We start from the raw sequence: 19,470 nt of genomic DNA, 5'->3' as shown, positions 1-19,470 counted from the left end.
CAAAAGTCTGCACATTATAGTAATTCGTATGCGTAATAACCAAGTCAAAGTCTAAAAGTCAAGGTCAAGATCGCTTAAGTTTTCATTTACGATATATCAAATGGAGGACGGAGGGCGGAATTAATACTCAAAAGGTAAAACTTGTTACTACGTCAAACTGACAACACTGAATATAGAGATTGGTGGTGGTGGGGTGCATTTCTGCTAGAGACCATAAACATCTATCTGTGTTCACATATTATCGGTATTTATACTACAGCTTTAAAAGTCATCTTTCAGTTATTTTGACAATATATTTCTAAATCTTACAAAGACTAGATCTTCACAACTGATCAATACAGAACACAACATAAAAAATAAGAAAAAAAATATTAAACGGTTTCAGGTAATGCTTCTTTTAAATCAGTAAACTCAACATCTTCAATATGTGTAACTGTTTCATTGTCATCACGTTCAACAAACACCTGATGCCACTGCTTTCCAGTTTTCTTATGCTTTTGATCAGTCAGAAATGCTTTAGGGACTCCCGATCCAAAACTGAATTCTTTCGGAACAGTTCCTTGATAATACTTTCTTTGTTTTCTGTTCGTTTTACTATGTTCCACTACAGATTCTGTACCAGCACCACCACTATTGCCCTCTACCATAGCTTCGTCTGACTCCGAAACACTCATCTCCATTTTGCTTGAGAGGCCGTCTTCTTTATTCCGTCTTTTCTGAGCCATTTTCTTACACTGGACTGACTTTTGTCTCCGAGCCTCATCAAATCGGAAGTCCGATGGAAATTTATGATCTTCGATACAGTGCTTCCTTCTTTCATTAGGATTAGTGAATTTTATTTTGCACTCTTGCAAAAAACATTCATACTGAAAAAAAGAACAAACAATTATCGATACCTTAAAAAAATCAAAACAGGTATTAGTTTATACAGAATTAAATTTTAAAAAGAAATATATAATTTTGTATTAGTCTTTATAGGAAAGGTTTTTAATAATAATAATAATAATAATAATAATAATAATAATAATAATAATAATAATAATAATAATAATAATAATAATAATAATAATAGTAGTAGTCGAGAGTTAATATTTCGGATTGTCTCGCGCAGAAAGCTTTTGCGACTGCATTTAATTTTGGGAATATTTTAGCAAAATCTTCTGTCAAACGTATCACACAAAAGTTAACAGAAAAATGACATGAGAGTCACTATAGAACACAAAATAAATATAAAAATAAAAGTGGTTGAATCCAAACAAATACTATGAAGACTTTCCCAAACAACAGTCATAAAAAATCACGAAAAAGGGTAAGCAATTATATATGTGTGGAAAGAAACAGAGATACACCAGTTAGTTATGCAAAGATAAAGTAGAACGAACGCCATTTTGTGAATGATTTCTAGTGAACATTATTCCAAATGAGCACATTATTCCAGTTATCGAGATTTCGCCCAATACGCATCACTAGTCGGAGAAAATCCATACATGTACAGAAAAAAAAATCATTCCATAGTGCTAAAATTGGGTCCTGGTATGCAGCGTGCAGTAACTCTCAACACTACTACATTAAATTTTTAATGTCCTTCAAAATCAAATCACCGGATGAATTACAGATAGCGTATTTTCAATAGCATTGTACTCCAGTTCACTCTAGGGGAAAAAGAAAGAATTACTCAGGATTTTTTTTAAAATGAAATTTGTGATAGATTCGTCACACTTTTGAGTGCGCCTTTATATCGTCTGTAATAAATATCAACTTTACTGCTCCCCTCGTTTTCAATAGCCTGGCTTTTCGTAAGGACTACTAAATAGTTCACGTAAGAAAAAGTTTTCCTACCCTAACTCAAGAAGCATGAACAGTCAATAATTATCTTCAGCATTTCGCTTAAGTAGGTAAGTTGGACAATACACTTTTATTTTCTTCACATACAGTGAAAGTACATTTCTTCGCATGGTGGAATAGCAAAATACGTATGAAAAAGTTTAAATTTCACTATATACGAGTATATAACTAGTGATTATTCGCAGGTACGAGGCTAACGTGTACGCTTTTTGTGTGTGCTGTCATCGGTTCGATTCCCAGTGACTTACTTGCTTGGATAAACGCCCACATCTCCTATAGCCTTGTACCAAAATGCGCCGTTACCCTTCATAGTCCATCAATATGATGTTAAATGTCAAGATGCTTAAAAATTATGACAAGTTTCCCTTCTAGTTAATTAAGGCAATATGTATTAAAATAGCTATTAAACACTACGTATTCAATCTTTTGCTTGCACTACTAATAGTTTTTTTTTTCTACCTAAGTCTGTAGAATGATTAGAATAATTTACTGTTACTCTTATTACATACATTAAAAATGTATCTCGTCATTGGCTACGGAAGATTAACAAGTTTCTCAATGTCTGAACTACCAACCGAAATTTTCAATGAATAAAACCCACAATAGAGATTTGTTTTTCTTTGTGTAATTGAGCTTTTCAGAAGTACTAACTTTTAATGTTGCTATTAAGTTATATGCAGATTCGCATGGTCGGGTGGTTTAGGGCATTAGCGTGGTAACCGTTACATCTGTATGTCACGAGTTCGAATCGGCAAAAAGATAATATATATCGGTCTTTCTTTTTTCCTCTTTTTTTTTTTTTTTTTTTTTTTTTTGTAATATCTGCGTAACTGGCGATAGGATTCTTAAACATCTATCTATTTCCCGGACATGCATCCATACGCTTACTATCTCTTCGCCAAGATGATGGAACAACTCCATATGAAGCATTACGACAGAAAAAAAAAAATACAGGGCAGTTCCTACGAAACCTCACTGGACGAACAATTATACTGCAACAATGTGACTGGTATTTACTCTGCCAATAAAGCCAAGCTAGAGTGCTGCCACTAGTTGTTATAAAGCCTTGTAATTACAAATGAATTGATAGGATGCATATCTAATAATAAAATATTCAAATGTTACATTCAGTTACAAACCCTTTTGCTTTTTTAAATGCATTTCAACGACTCTTTGTCGTAATTATCGGTGCGTCCCTTACGAAATTTTTATGTTGATTGGTAGACTCAAATTACTGGTATCATTCTTGTCCGTAGAAAAACAATACTTATAATTCATAAACACGACCTTCAGTTTACTCTAAAAGAACACACTTGAAGGGCAGAGGTACTGAAAAATCCCACATTGTATGGCCCCCTTTTGCTTCTTTAGTCACAAAATGTGGCTAGCCCCAGTGAGCCTTAAGTTTATGGGATTTACAGAAAGTTGGTCATTCTTTTCTGAATTTTATAATTAAAGAAGCAATAGGAGGTCACACATTGAGAGCTTGCTCTTCAGTGCATCAATTCTTCAAGTGCATTATTTTAGAGTAAACTGAAAGTAGTGTTGATACTAACGAATTTTACAGAATTATACATATATATATTCTAGGAACAGGAATGGTAATATAATATGAGTCCATCAATCAACAATACTTCAATAGACACATACCGAGGATGACGACAAGAAGTCGCTGAAAATACGAAAAATTAATAATAAAGATGCTTTTGATATGTTTATTTTATTAATCTTTTATACATAAAATAAACCGAGAACTTCAAGATTTCCTGCATTCTTTATTTTCACCTATACTTGATAGTTAGCAACCATATTTATCTATATTTTATAATTCATAGGGTAACAACACTTATACCTTACCATAGGTTTCTTTCCAGCCTGAACAGCAAAAAATGAATCATGAGTTTCCATAATATGCAAATCTAGCAAATGTGGAGAAGGCAGCCTCTTTTTACACTCGCAACATGTATAACGATGCAAAGAATTGTAATGTAACTCATAATCCAACAATGCATCAAATTTCTCTGGACATCCAGGAACCTGACACGTAAATTCAGGAAGCCTACGAAGAGAAAAAAGAAATATAAGTGCATATGTTTTTAGTATACAAGAAACGAAAATATTACAAACCTCTCACAATAGAATGCCCAAAATGACTATCGATATTTTGTCTGGCTTCTGTATTGTTTCAGGTCATATTTCGATCTCTGTCTTTTTTTTTTTTTTTTTTTTTTCCAACTATACATAATAACACTACACATTCATCTCGACAAGCAATCATCATATAAACTATTGAAAAGATCTTGATATAAACTATTTCTTCCATAAGTATACGATAATTCTGCCTTACTTTCTTCGAACCAAAACAAAGGAGCATGGTTAAGTCCATTTTACATCAAAAAAGTGTCTTTTGTTGCAAAAAGTGTTGAACTGGACTTTGCAACAAATTTTCAGATATTGTTAATAACTTTGCAGACACGCTTCTCACCAATGTCTTATCAGAAAAGTATACATAAATAACTGAAAGTACAAGTAACAACACTATAAGAAAAGAATAAAGAGAGGATAGTTATTAAGTTGCTTCCTACTCAAAATTGTATTTAACATATGTTAATATGTACAGCCGATTGCCAATTGCATCTAAATATTTAATCTTTCTTTACAGCAGGGTCAAGTAAAAATTTTATTGTACCAAACAGTTTCATCGTGAAGTCTGGTTGTTTAACAACTCATTTACCCCCATACCTCTTTTCTTCCCTAAGGACTAATCATGAAGTTTCAGATTCTTTGATTTCCCATTTTCTGTTATCTACAACAGTGGTATTCAACCTGGGATACGCGATGACTTCATGATTAGAGTGTACGTAAAATTATATAAATAATATATCGATTATGCTACAGTATAATATTCATTCCAAGCTAACTGTAACATAGTATTTATTAACTTTATAGCATTATTCTCCTGTTTGTAGTAAAACTAGGTTATTTAAATAATAAGTAATGAAGTTTTCAATTACATTCGATATATTTATCTATAATTTGGATTTAAAATAGCCTAAATCTGCGGTTACCGGTTTCAATGAAATCATAAGGTTAGGTGGGAAAAATGGTTGAATACCACTGACCTACAGTGAGAGGTGGTGTACACAGAGAACTCGAAGTGTTCATGTTAATATTTTGAATCAATTCACATTTAAGTTAAAAATTATGACTATTGACCAATTTGGCCCATACCAAGTTCTTTGAGGCATTTACTTGGTAACATGCCAGTATAAACTTACTTATATAGGCATAACAACAAGCAATGTAGCAAGAACTCCCTCTGCGAAACATATAAACGACTCTTAAGGAACAAGATCTCGTGATATCAGGCTTTATCAATGCAACTAATGGCAATGAAACATTCCACAAACAAGATAGGAATACATATCAAAACTTCTTCCTAAGTTGAAAGAATTATGAATGAATCATATTTTATTCTAACCATGTAGCAAAATAAATGTTTAAAAAAAATCGTGGTATATTAGTTAACAATGCATAATACGAGTATAATAATAAAATTTCATAATTAAGTATGTTCAGGAACTTAATTCGAACACAATGTTTTCAGGGATTTCTTCTACTCAGAGAGGAACACGATGGACTTACGAATTGGAAACAGAAATAACATGGAAGCAACCATTAGAAGTTGTATATTGTGGATGTTTCTGATATTAAAAAAACATAAATAAATAAAATAAATGGCTTGGTGATGTAAAGTAATACTGAAGGAAGGACTCGTTAGTGTACGTAGAAAGATACCGAAACACAGGAATTGGATATGGAATTTTTGGGAATATAACAAAAATGTAATCCACAGTTGAGACTCTCAGGTTTCTTTGTTCCCTTATGAAAGTATCAGCCAAAAAGATACCAAATTTGCTTTGATAAATTTTGCTATAAGAAACCCCACACCTTATCTCTTTTCTTACCATTGTTGCATCTATTCTTTGCGTCGCTCGTTCTTATTACTTTATATATATATATATATATATATATATATATAACAAAAATATATGAAAAATTCCCTTCTCATATTTCATGAGTATAATGTCTTTGCATGAGAATCGATCACTGCCTTGTTCGAAAAACACAGAAAGGACCAAAAATAACAAGAGAAAAATTAATTTCAGAATGTGAGCTGTTAAAGAAATACTGAACAATAAATGACGAAGAGAACAGTTGAATAATGATAAATAATTGAACAGAATACTGTAATGAATTGGATTTGTTTATTCCTCAATTAATCATAATAGTTAACTAATGTGACGCAAACAAACATAAATTAATATTACACTTACTGTTCATGGCACAGTTCTTCCTCATCCAAGTCATAGACACCGTATCTCTTAAGCATTCCACAAAGCTTGTCTCCCTCAATAAAAAATGGATCATCAGGCTGTTTTCTACAAAAACCCAGCTCTGCAATACTTTCCTTGAAACTTAACATTTCTAGAACAAAATAACATAAATAATTATAATAAAGAATCACTCAAAGAGACAAGTTGCAACATTACTAAATTACAGCCGCAGCGTACCTTGCAAGCGTCAATATATTTCTTCTTAAATTACTTTATTGTTTCAATAGTAATGTAAAAACATGTACTGCATTCACATCATATCTTGCAGCACGAACTTCTTAGGGATTAATAGCAACAATCTGATGATTAGAAACGTGTATCAACTTGTATGAATGAAGAAAATGAAAAATTTGGTCCATAACAGAAATAATGCTAAAAGTATGTACTTAATATGTAAAAATAACTGATCACTTTAACACTAACTCATCCACTGCAGTATCCATAAAGAGACAATAAAATGGTCTTCCTTTTAAATTCTTTTATATTATTCCTAATGCTTACCTACATATTATACGAAGGGAGATATTATGAATAACCATCGGCAATATTTCAAAACCTAATTGGATTTTATCTCCTGGCAGGAGCAGATAGCGAAATTTACATATTTTTATGATTCCTTATATTTTTGGAAATTTTTATAAATGAATAGCTTCACCCGAACTTACGAAGAAAAAACTTGCGAGAAAATTAACGCAGGGAACTCGATACAATAGAATAGAAGTTCGATGTTCCCATATAAACAAAATTTATTATTTTTAGATGTGCCTCAATACACATGTACTTATACACACTTTATACACAACTTATTATGCACACTTCTGGCCATAAAAAGTGGGACTGGTTTCCAGAGACTTAAATTCTCTCGAAGAAGTTGAATCTAGATCCTTGTCCCTTAGATCTTACAAGGGAAATCTATTTTCCTTCTCTTCTGTTACAGACCAGTGTTAGTATTTTCCAATAGGAACAGACCTTCTGGACATTGCATCCAAGTAAATATTCAAGTGACATGTAGAAAACAATCATAAAATATGACATTAATTAAATAAAAGTAAAAACTGGCATACTACATGATAAGACATTAAATATTGTGGAAACTACACCGTAAGAAGAACAGTAACAGAAACAAAACGGAACGATTCATGTCCTCTTAGTCTAGTAAATAATGTAATGGATTAGCGTGATATTATTTTTTAACATGGATTTGAATCCTGGCTAGGCTAGGAAATATAGAATCTGCATTTCACTGACAAAAAGCATTCATGATTGAATACAAGAAATTTATAAATACACTAGAACATATATATTAAATAAGATCACAATCCGTTTTCTTCATATCTCTAACGTTCACGCCGGAGGAGCTCATGTAGTTCGAATTTTATCTTAAACAATATGTCCTAGTCTTATATAACCTTGGAGTTGAAAGGAATGCTAAACCCCAATACAGCACAGTCAAATGTTTACTCTTGAACAGAAAGCAAAGATTTGAAGAATAGGCTCTACTCCTACCTATATCATACTATAAAGGAATCGTGGTGTTTTTTTCATTATTAATACTATTTTAGATCATTTAAAATTTCCTGTAAAAATTACTCCACTGATTCAATTAACCAGAAAGGAGTCGTTGGCCTATTTGAATTTTAAAGGGATGGAACTTTAAATACTTATAAGATGCGTCAAATGGTTATAGGGGTTTGCGACTAGCAGAACCGATGAAGACTGCGCTGAAAAGCTCCTGGCCCTCTGCGCATACATCGAACCGGGATTTTTGTCACGTTACTTCTCTTAAAGTGCATATCCTAAGAAGAAGAAGAAAGGAGTTCAAAATAGAGTATCTGACGAACTGTCATATTAAGAGATCTGAAACTTGAAATAAACGAATAAGCCCCGCGTTTCAGAAAATTCCGCTTCTAGACAGGAAAAGAGGGCAATTTCTATTACATTTCTCTTAATATATAAAAAAAAGACGTTGTCCCTCTTCAAAATCACGGAAAAGCGTTTGAACTGTTTCAGACGAATTTTGGAAAGTAATTAGTTTAGACTTGAGCTGAACTATATTTCGTAGCTGGACTCGGCTTGCCTTGTATGTGGCACTTCATTTCTTGGGAACTACGGGCCGGAGCTAAACAAATTTGGTGGGCGAGAGGCCATCTTAAAAGAGAAAGGTGACTCGTCTTACGCGCAGCAAAATTTATTCAAGTTTTAGTTTATTTTCTGCCTTAGTATATTCTAGCATATGATAACTTCACTGTGGCATACGGTATGAAGGCTGTGATACTGATGTTGCAAGTAAATGTAATCTAACTTTGATTCTTGACATCTCCAATCGTAAAAAAAACCGTCAAATTTGCGACTTAAAATTACCGTAATTTCCTTAAAAATTGATGACATTACCATATGCATACTGCAATACTATTGCTCAATTTCCATTTATGTCTGCGGTAAAAATGCAGGGAAAATAAGGCAGATCTAAAGGGAATTCGTAAGGATCTAGGGTTATATTTTTTGATTTAGTCTCTGGAAGGCAGTCTTAGTTTTTATGAACAAAAGTCTACATATTAGTTTTCGTGCAGCTGCATACGAGGCCAACGTAGAGCAAAATTATCTCCTACTACTTTGAAAGATATTATTCTATTAGCGACTTCTTATTTTTACTTCAAATATTCCGACACAGGCATAGAAAACGTGCAACTATATAAAGACTATAAACATACTGTTTCCTTACACAAACTGAATTTTAATAACACAATAATGTTCCATTTTTACTATGTAAGACTGTACGAACCTAGAGTATGAGTGCCGAAGACTGAGGAGCGCTGACAATACCCTTGAGGTAACACATGCCGTATACCCACCGTGCCTCCTATCTACGGACGCACCCCATACGGACCCACGTGATGCGCTTCTGCCCTGAATTAGTTAGATAACCTCGAACTTCCTAGTGGCAACCTTGCAAAAGTTGTTTTTTGTTTTATGCACTATAGTTTACGCCATATGTCCACACGCTCTATTTATACTCAGGGCTCTCCCTTAAGAAAGACCGTCTAAAGCAGTAAGAGTGGATATTTAGCAGAATATCTACTCAAATAAACAAGAAAAATCGATCACGACTTGCTAGTAGCCGTTATGAAGCTATATAATCCATCGCACTCAAACTGGAAAGATTCATTATCTTCGTTATTTGTCAATTGTGCGTAGTTTACAATATAGCTGCATACCTCTTTAGGGAAGAGCAAAGAAAAACAAAATAAATATTTCTAAGTTAGGAGTGAAGGATGGAAATGAAACAGGACTAACTGTAGGTAAATTATATTAAAATAACAATAAATAATTAATAATACAACGTCGAAAATAAGTTCATATGGTTGTAATTAACGGAAGATTAGCCCCACGAAGAAATGTACATTTCGTATTATCCTATTTCAGGAAAGGGGGGGGGGACTTACATTCATGAAATAAATAGCTATTTACTTCTCTTAGCAGGAAATGCACTCTTAGTGTCTTAGAAAGTGTTTCTTAAGAGAAGAGTTGCATTACTCGGTGCAGATTGACTTTGGGAAGCCTGAGTATAAATACAGATTGCATATATCGCATAAAAACTAGTCCCTGAAGCACTAATCAACTTGAAAACAGAACCCAACTTGTGATAAGTGTCCACTAAAAAGCACGAGCGCTCTCTAAAAGAAGCAGAGCAGGAATGCAGTAGCGGGGTCCGCGCCGGGGTGCGTCTGTAAAATAGTGCTTCGGCGACAGTGGATATACCACAAACGAGGAAGGTGGAAAGACACTTCATATGACATAAAAACACATACCTTACAAGTGATACACGTTTGCGACATTTCCTGATCATTTTGTACACTGTCTTCATATATCATTTCACTTCATTATGTCTTCCGTATAAAGTATTGCGTGAGAGGTAAGATTCTGATAGATTTTGATTACTTATATAATGGTATTGTGAAATGAAGTAACATTTTTTTTTAATAATTATTCCAAATATATTCCCCCCTAAAATACTGTAAATTTCACTGTTATATATATATTTGTCCCTGTGGCCTTCATTGTTACGTTACTCTGAAATGACGGTGCTCCTCAAGTTTAGACACACATTTTGCAAAATTTACTGGTAACATTCAATATTCTGCGTGGAAAGACATGTTTATAAAGAACAAAAACCTCAGGCGGCAGATTTAAATAGTAGTATACAGCTGTATTTCATATTCAGAAATACTGGTTTAGTACAAGTGCTAACGATGATTCAAATAAATGAGTGTATATGAAAGATCATTTCCTTGGGTTAACTGTTGTATCGCCGAACCAGTTTTAGGAAATTTACCGGGTTAATTGGAGAATTTATTTTTTTTTTTTTTTAGTTTGTGAGCAAGAATGAATGAAAGTCAAGTAAGCGGAATAGTAAAAGTCAAGAAATTGGTTTTTGATGATGTAAGCGGTGCTGTATTTGTAGGCGGATGGACTATTTTGCGGAGAGGTACATTTGTTATGATGTAGTGGCGCAAAAGGCAGTATGAAAATGGATTGTGTATGTTAAGGCTGTGACATATCGTGTGTTACTTACATAGAACTCTTCAAGAAAAATAAGCGACAGTTGTTTAAATTTTGTGAGAGACGTGGTATACTGAACAGGCGATCGGTGTGTGGGAATGAATTGAGAACACAGATAAGAAAGGGAACACATTATTTTCAGTGTGGGAAAGGGGTATGTGGGATTCAGTGTAATTGGCACAAAGCTGCAACAAAAGGCACTTTTTTTTAAGGAACAAGGTTGACTATGGGTATATTGGCGTTTATTGAAGCGAGATAGGCAGAAATTCATCGAGCACGAGCAGGGTTTGAAAAAACCCGGGCTTTTTTGAAAAAGCCCAACCCACCTGGGCCCATATGGGTTTTTTCGGATATTTTCGGGTTTTTTCGAAATATTTCAATGTCTTTGGGGTAAAAGTGTTAAAATGCGATTTATATTTCAAGACTGTCATTGTCACAACTTGCAACAATTTTCTACTCGCTACTGTTTTGAAAAAAATGGCGGCCATTTTGAAATTTTACATTCAATCGCTGAGAAAATCAATACAGCACATTTAGCATATCTCGTGCTTCCACCGTCAAAATTTCAACTTAAAACACTGAAAATTCGTAGCGTGGATACTCACTGATTTGAAAAAAAATGGCCGCCATTTTGACATTTTACGTTGGTATGCCGCCAAAATCTATACAAGAAATTTACAGTGTCTCGTGCTTGTACTCTGAAAATTTTAACTTAAAAGGCCGAAAGTTGTACCCTGTAGTGTGTGTGGTAGAGGCAGACAAACGAGTTGAGTTGTTGTTTAACGTCCCTTTCAGCAGCGAGGCTATATGAGACGGGACCTACTGATTAAGGTGGAATCCAAACCACATGAGCTCCCTCAGGGAAGCAAACCCGGGTCCCACGCCGAAGACGCGTACATTAACCGCATGGCCTGAAGGAGCTCGGCAGACAAACGAACAAATGTAGATCAAGTCATCCTGAAGCCTGACTGACGTTCGCCAAATATGAATACCAAAAGGGGTCTATGAATTTAAAACAAAGATACAATTCATGTTGTATGAAATAAATAAATGTTTTAAAATGTTTTATATGAAATTAACGTCTTACAGCGTAAATAAACCTCCCATATTTTCTCCATGAGAATACGGGACACCTCACATTCCCCTCCCCCACCCTCAACTTTCCAACACAATGCAATGAACTGTAGTTTGGTTATGAACAAAAGTATAATAGGCCGCGGTGGCTCACTGGTAGAGCGTTCACCTCTAGTGCATGGGGTTCTTAGTTCGATCCCAGCTCGCGCCAAGTGAGCTTTGTGGTGGACAAACACCTTGTGTGTGGGTTTTCTCGGGATTCTCACGTTTCCTCACACACTCTTCATTCCGTCATTTCATTCATTTCTCATCATAACTGTCACCTTGAGCATAGCAGGCTTAACCGTGAGACTAAAACTAAAAGATTTCATTTCATTTTATTTTTTTCAATAATATAATAGGCGAAAGTTCACGAAGCAGCAGCTGCTTTTCTCTGTTCGTACCCTGCAATTAATTGTATAGACTGAAGATTCTTAAAAACTTAAGATGTGCTATAAAAATGTTTTACAGGAAAACAATACGCGAATTATTTAAATCAGTGGTACCATCTACCTTCAACATTCTTCGCGCGTTTAGCAATATTTATTTACATGGCTGTATTTGCCAAAATTAGGTTCGTCAGTTTAATATGATGAAAAGCTGATTTTTCTCCTTGTGTCGTGTGTAATTGTCAGGACCATATTTACATTTTTCTAAGACCTGGAACAAAGCACAATTCTGTGCCCCTAGCCTCTGAAAAGGATTATAATTCTTGTCAACTTATCTAATGTGTTGCTGGAGAAAAGTTCAGTCATCTTCCCTGTGTTTGTAAATGTAAAAACACTCAAAGCCATCCTTTTTTTCGAGTTTCCATCAAGTGCAATGGAAAAAGTAGCATTGCAAGTTTCGCTCGCTAACAAGTCGAACAGGATGGTGTAATAACTTCCTCGAAACTGTTGCATGCAACAGCGTACTGTTCATTCACTAATTACAGGTTTCCCAGCCAATGTCAGAATTTGTTGTTTCACTTTTCGAATAAGCTGATATTGATATCAGAAATGGAACGGAGTTAAAATACGGGACATTTTCCTGTCCCGACTAAATTTAGAGACGCGGGACACGGACCCAAAGCGGGACTGTCCAGTTTTTTACGGGACATATGGCAGGCTTAAGCGTAAAGTAAATAGTTTTATTGTTGAAGTATTCATTTCCGATCCTTCTGCGTTTAATTCGGGAATTTCCCGAGCACTTCTTTCACGGCGTATACATAAAATCTTCCAGTAGTACGGAAATTTGAACTCACCACTTGAAATAGTAAGTGTTACATAGTCTTCGGAACCCCGAGCATTAAGCTTCTTAAATTTGACAAGAATTTTTACGCTATTGATGGTGTTGATTCTACAGAATGCTTATTTGAAGAGTAGCAACAAATGACTGAACTAAACTGTTATTGTTGGAAAACCAAATTTTAGTTGAAGAAACTTCTGTTTTACATCAAAGGAAGAAATAATACTAATAGTTTTACTAATGTATTTACATATGTACTATTAGTACCGGCACCTATGACCTTAAACCCGTCAAACGTATGAGTGATAATGTCCCTCGGTGTCTCCAAGTCGACAAGCACACTATTCACGGAAAATATTTTCTAAAGTACAAAATTGCTTATTTTACTTCAAATAGGCTATAAGCATAATCCATACATTAATTTGTTCTATAACTATCTCAAGCTAAGGTAAGTTTTTTTTTTGCTTTTTAAATCATTTAGTGCATTCAGAACTTTATAAAGGTTTTATGTTGAATTTTGTTGTATACCTTAACGTAAAAGCCCCTAATTCGCATAAGAAAAGTGTAAAATCTGATAAAAATCACTCACAATGTGATCACCTTAGTTGTACCCATAATATAATAACAAATAGGTCAAAAACCCAGGTGGGTTTTAAAGTGGGTTTTTTCAGGTGGGTCCAACCCGAAAAAACCCACCGGGTTTTTTTCGGGCTGGGCCCACTTACGCAAACCCTGAGCACGAGTAACTCACACACTGTGGTAGACTGGAGCAGCTACTGCAGGGAAGTTTGTGTGGATTGGTCTTTTAGGAACAGCACGAAAGTTGGCGGGCCAGGTGAAGTAGTGGAGATCGACGACAATAAAATAGGAAGAAGAAAGTACAATAGAGGAAGGCGTGTGGAAGGTCAGTGGATTTTTGGAGTTGTTGAACGAGGCAGGAACAAAAAGTTTTTTGTAGTAACTGTACCTAAACGTGATAAGGAAACGTACTTCAGATAATAAAGAACCATATATTGCCCGGTAAAACAGTAGAGTCAGATTGTTTCAAATCTTATGACATTTTAAATGACGAACGCTTTAAACACGTGCGTGTGAACCACAGCGTGGAATTTGTGCGTACGGAAGCTAGCGCTGGAGTATGCCGGAAAAATCACGAAGTTTTACGTGGGGAACAGTTGTCTGTCCACACACAAGTAGTAAAAAACCGGTGGTGGCAGATCAAGAACAGCATATCAGCTTTAGGGAAGAAGGAAGAGCATTTCGAAGGCTACTTAGCTGAGTACTTGTTTAACCCATTTGGGACCAAATTATTATTTTCCTGATTTCTTTCACTTTAAGGAGTAACATTTTGATTTTTCCTGCGCATCAGATGTGACTTACGCCCTGTCCTATAAATAGGACGCTGGTCCTTTCTGATATACCAGAGAGGACATATTCCTAACTAACTGCGTTCTGTTGTTTTAGTGAAGCAATTCAAATTTTTACCGCTAAGTGCCTCAAGGTATTTAGTGGCCACGGCCGGTCTATCGAAGCCCGAAGTCTTCCTGATTTATGTAATATATATATATATATATATATATATATAATATGTTTGTGTGTGTGTGTGTTTTCTATTAAAGTTTATTTACGAAAATACGATATATGGCACATACCTAAACTGAACATACAAATACCAGTATTCGGAACACCCAACAATTACATTTGAAGTACAGAGAATTGCTTATTTTCTAATTTCAATACACCTGTGCTAGTTTGTTACACGCGTTTGACTATGATTCAAAGTATATTTTTCTTGGTATTTCACGAAACGCTTTGAAACACAATCTGACCTTACACTTTTCAAAGTACGATGAAGTGTATCCATTATGATGACATCTTCTTTACGTATTCATTTCCATAATGAAGTAACCACTTCCAGCGAGGCGTACATCATTGAATTCATTTGAAGAGGTGACAATCAAGTTTGATATATTTGACATAAATGTTGCGCCTAAATGTCAGAAAATTCATATTGAACTGAGTTTCGTTAATATCATCATGAGTTTATAGTGGTCATGTTAATAATTCGTGTAAATATCCCCCAATACCACTTCTTGCCTCTTATATCAATTCTAATTATTTTAACTAGCAAATCGAAGTGGTCAGCACCTCTCATATTGTTTTTGTAGAATGTTATAATCTGAGACTGCTCAATTATAATAGCTCTTTGTTCGGGAAACGGGATGAATGCTTTCAAAATTTGTGCCAATTACATCACGTCAATTGATATACCATTTGGCAATGAGAACTTACTTCCTGGTCGAATCTGCATTCATATTCACTCAACTCTTTTGAATCAGTCAATGGATACTGAGACACGCGACCGCTTTACAGAATACCGGTTGCTCTGAATCCCAATTCACGAAGATGTATTAGCAGATCTCTCTTGCGAAGAAATTCTCAAAATATAGCACTTGGCTTTTTGGATCATCTACGACATTGAGAACCACTCTGAAATCTAAAGAAAAAAAAATTCTCTATCAGGGTTGGCTGGTTTAAACCAGTTTTTTTTTTTTTTTTTTTTTTTTTCAAAAAAACCAACTGGTTTAAACCAAAAAACGAAAAATGTTCGTAAAAGTGTAAGTATTGGTAAAATCTTGATGAACACACATTTGTGGGTTATCAAGTTTCACTCCTGTATATTATTCGTATTATATTCAGATCTAAATTCCCCATTCATTACTCGAAAAGATTATACTACAAAAGCAACTTTTATATATATATAAGTTTATAAATGTTTGTTTTGTGATTTTTTGTAGTTGTTATTATTGTTGTGTAATTGCAATCAAAGAAAAATTCTAAATATTGTTTCGTTTCAATGTTTACTATTGATAAAATACATCGAAATGCCGTACTTTTTGTGTGTGTATGGGGGGGAGGTCATACAGACCCCACGAGAGGCATTTAGTGAAATCAGAAGTATCTTTGGTATCTATTTATGTATAAATGAGTCTGAGCCAAAGTGGACTCAAATAATTCGTATCTTTATTCACTTTTCTTACTGATATGCAAATTAAGTCGTTGCATTTCTTTAATTTGGACCAATGAAAGTTGTTGTTAAGTAACTTGAACTAAATTAGTTCTGTTGTACTCCGTAGTACTTTGAAATTGACCATATGTAATTCTGTATAATGGTTTCACTTGTGCAACTGTTTATCTTTTTGTCCTTCTGAAATGACTCTTGACAGTTATATTAAGAAGCATGTAAGATCAGTACAACGTATTTTTATCAGGATTCCTTCGTGAGTGAGTCGGCAATTAGTCCTGGTTCCGAGTTCAAATGGAGGACAATTTCTCTCGGATGTAATTCGAGAAGCAGTTTTTATTCCGCTTTAAGCTTATGTGAGCCCTTCCAGCATAACCCGGCTGTTGCATAATAACATCAAGGCGAAACAAACTTATTTCTGTCCATATATGATATGAATATATAGAGCAAATTATTTAAACCAAATAAACCTGGTTTAAACCAAAAAACCCGGTTTCTTTGTTTTTTTCAATAAAAACCATGGTTTTTGCCAACCCTGTTCTCTATTATGATGTATATTGTCGCTTCACTATAGCTATATTACTCTGTCACAGTTGAAAATACAATAGAATATCTCTATTGGTAATTTGTTTACAACATTTATCTTTCAGTTCGTTCAAGTTTTTGTCAGTTTGTATACCGACTTGGGGAAGCTTTGTATATGGTGGGTCCATTTTTGTCCAAATTTGAAGAATATTATTCAGTAATTTTCTTTCTCTACCACTTATTTCTCTACAGTAGGTGTACTAAAGTTTAGATATAAATTGCATTCAATTGAGAAAAGCAAAAAATTGAATTTATTTTTAAATATTGAACAATGAACGATAAACGTAAGAAAGCGAAAAAATCAAGGGCGTCGGTCTATACGTATATACTTTCGCTTTTATTACTTGGGAGTATATTGCTTTGGACAAGAGTCCTTTTTATAAGACACAAATGTTTAAACATCTACAGCACTGAAAGTTATAACAAAACTAAAATAACTTTTCTATAGTCCGATTGCCGCATACCTAGTGTTGCCTAATACATATAAACCAAGTGCATTGTTTGTATTAAAACAAAAAAATTACGTTTCCCGAAATTACACCCAAATAATGTAACTTACATAGATAAATTGAAGCGTCAGTCTTTTACAGAAGGAAAGGAAAAAATGTATAAAAAAAATTACAGTGCATTAGGACATGTCCCCAGTTGCTCCCTATAATTAGCAGAACTCGAAAACCTTATTCTTCTTTGATATAAAAAATAAAACATCAAGTGTCCTAAAAATAGGACACTGGCTCCAAATGGGTTAAGGAAAGGACACTGTTGTCCACGATTTTCTTCCAGAATCTGCGAAAGTTTACAAGCCTCAGTTTTGAAGGTAAGTGACTTGTTTACAAGTGAAGAGTTATTAGTATGAAACCATGACAAGTGCTATTGAAATTTGGGATTGCATTTAGTATCTCCCCCAATTCGTTTCATGGTTCCAGGACCGAGTACCTTGTTTTCGTCTAAATTGTGATATAGGAAGAAGTACAAGGGCCCTGGGGCTTCTAACTCCTTTTGCTAGCTGTCCCTAGCTCACTACTACTACTACTACTTATACTATGGATACGTATGGTAAAACTACACGTCTAACAACGTAATCTAACGTAACTTAATGTAATCCAACCAAATATAACAGAATGCAGTACACTTTGGTAATTTTTTTCGATTTTCAAATTGGTCCGGCGATACAGCAGTAATGCAATTTCCTTTGCCGACAGCATGCAAAATTGCACTATATTTCATTTGATATCAATTTTAAAGCATGCATCCTTTGACAAGCGTTCTGCATGTATCTTAGAATTACACATCTAATCTGTATTAACCACTCCCAAAAGTAATACATTGTAGACCTTACCCGTGGTGTTTTACTTTTCTTCCTGGTGTAGGTTCTTAAACATTTCCTCTTCTCTTTTTTGACGAACAGATTTAATGAAATCTTCAATTTCTTTACGGTGCGTTTTACTTTCAGGTGGAAAGAACTCCCTCCTGGTGTTCGTAACCCACTCTTCGAAGTACTCTGGTTGGTTAAAATAGTGAAACAACGCAACAGGAAAAGTCATATACAATGCCATTTTTGCCACTTCCAATTTCCATCCTCCCATTTTCAACTGACATTAATGAAAACAATTTAAATTAGAATAATCCGTGGTCTATAAGCAAGCAGAAATCGTTCTTCCTTATCTTCTTCTTTCTTTTCTTCTTCTTTATTAACTTCTTGCCTCTGAGAATATCCTTCCATCGGCAATTACAACCGTAACTTCAAAAGAAAAAGATGAATGAATGAGATAAATTTTTAAGGATGATTATAAGTTTAAACACAAACAAACTATTTGCTGAGCAAAACAATATATTCACATTAAAATACTACATACGTGTTACAGTTTCGCCAACTAACACTTTGGCTTCATTAGAAGATAGTGTCTGATGAAGCCAAAGTGTTAGTTGGCGAAACTGTAACACGTATGTAGTTTTTTAATGTGAATATATTGTTTTACTCAGCAAATTGTTTGTGTTTAAGTAGATACAAAGCAAAGCTTCTACTTATGGAAAATGATTATAAGGCATGGGCGTCGAACAGGTCAACAGATCCCCCTGGAATCTAGTTCGAGTATAAGCTAATGGGTGATATCAATAAAACGGAGAAGTTACTCATTACGCCCAATTTTGAAGTAGTTACTCGCATTGGTATCAATGAAAAGAGAACTGAGCACTAGTCATCTCGGCTGACCTCGAAGAAGCCCCGCCCTTTTGAAGTAACCACACCTCTATCCTCGAGCCGAGTAACTACTACACGTTTGATATCAATAAAAATCAAAGACTCTTCTGTGATGCTAGTAACTTCTCCAAATTTGTGGAGAAATGAAATGAAATCTTTAAGTTTTACGTCCCACGGTTATGCCGGTTAGGCTAAAGGAGACGGTGATGATGAGTAATGAATGAAATGGTGGAATGAAGAAAGTGGGAGGAAACGGGAGAACCCCGAGAAAACCCACGCACACGGTGTTTGTCCACCACAAAGTTCACTTGGCGGGGGCTGGGATCGAACCCGGGACCCCAAGCACAAGAGGTGAACGCTCTACCACTGAGCCACCGCGGCCCGCTCCAAATTTGTGGAGCAAGCTAAATAGGTGACTCCATGCGAAATATGGCAGAGTATATGATTGTTTTGCTATGTAGCAAAATTTATAAATTGCATAGAAATGTTGCAAATGGAGATTACAAAAAACATAGGTT

At 34.8% G+C, this 19,470-nt stretch overlaps 1 protein-coding gene across 1 annotated transcript; it reads right to left on the bottom strand.

Annotated features, from left to right (window-relative positions):
- Positions 1 to 273: 273 nt before the first annotated feature.
- On the bottom strand, positions 274 to 18,230 carry l(2)k10201 (zinc finger protein 511 lethal (2) k10201). Its single transcript, XM_081771652.1, has 4 exons — positions 18,092 to 18,230; positions 6,183 to 6,333; positions 3,703 to 3,904; positions 274 to 866 (listed from the first exon to the last, which is right to left on the bottom strand). Exons 2-4 carry the CDS (start codon positions 6,329 to 6,331, stop codon positions 372 to 374), a joined length of 846 nt encoding a protein of 281 aa, XP_081627778.1. The 5' UTR covers positions 6,332 to 6,333; positions 18,092 to 18,230; the 3' UTR covers positions 274 to 371.
- Positions 18,231 to 19,470: the final 1,240 nt, after the last annotated feature.

This window comes from Thermobia domestica, chromosome 9, assembly GCF_964235325.1.
Source record: "Thermobia domestica chromosome 9, izTheDome1.hap1.1, whole genome shotgun sequence".
In the NCBI taxonomy this organism is placed as follows: domain Eukaryota; kingdom Metazoa; phylum Arthropoda; class Insecta; order Zygentoma; family Lepismatidae; genus Thermobia; species Thermobia domestica.
This window is presented reverse-complemented; position numbering and strand designations above follow the sequence as displayed.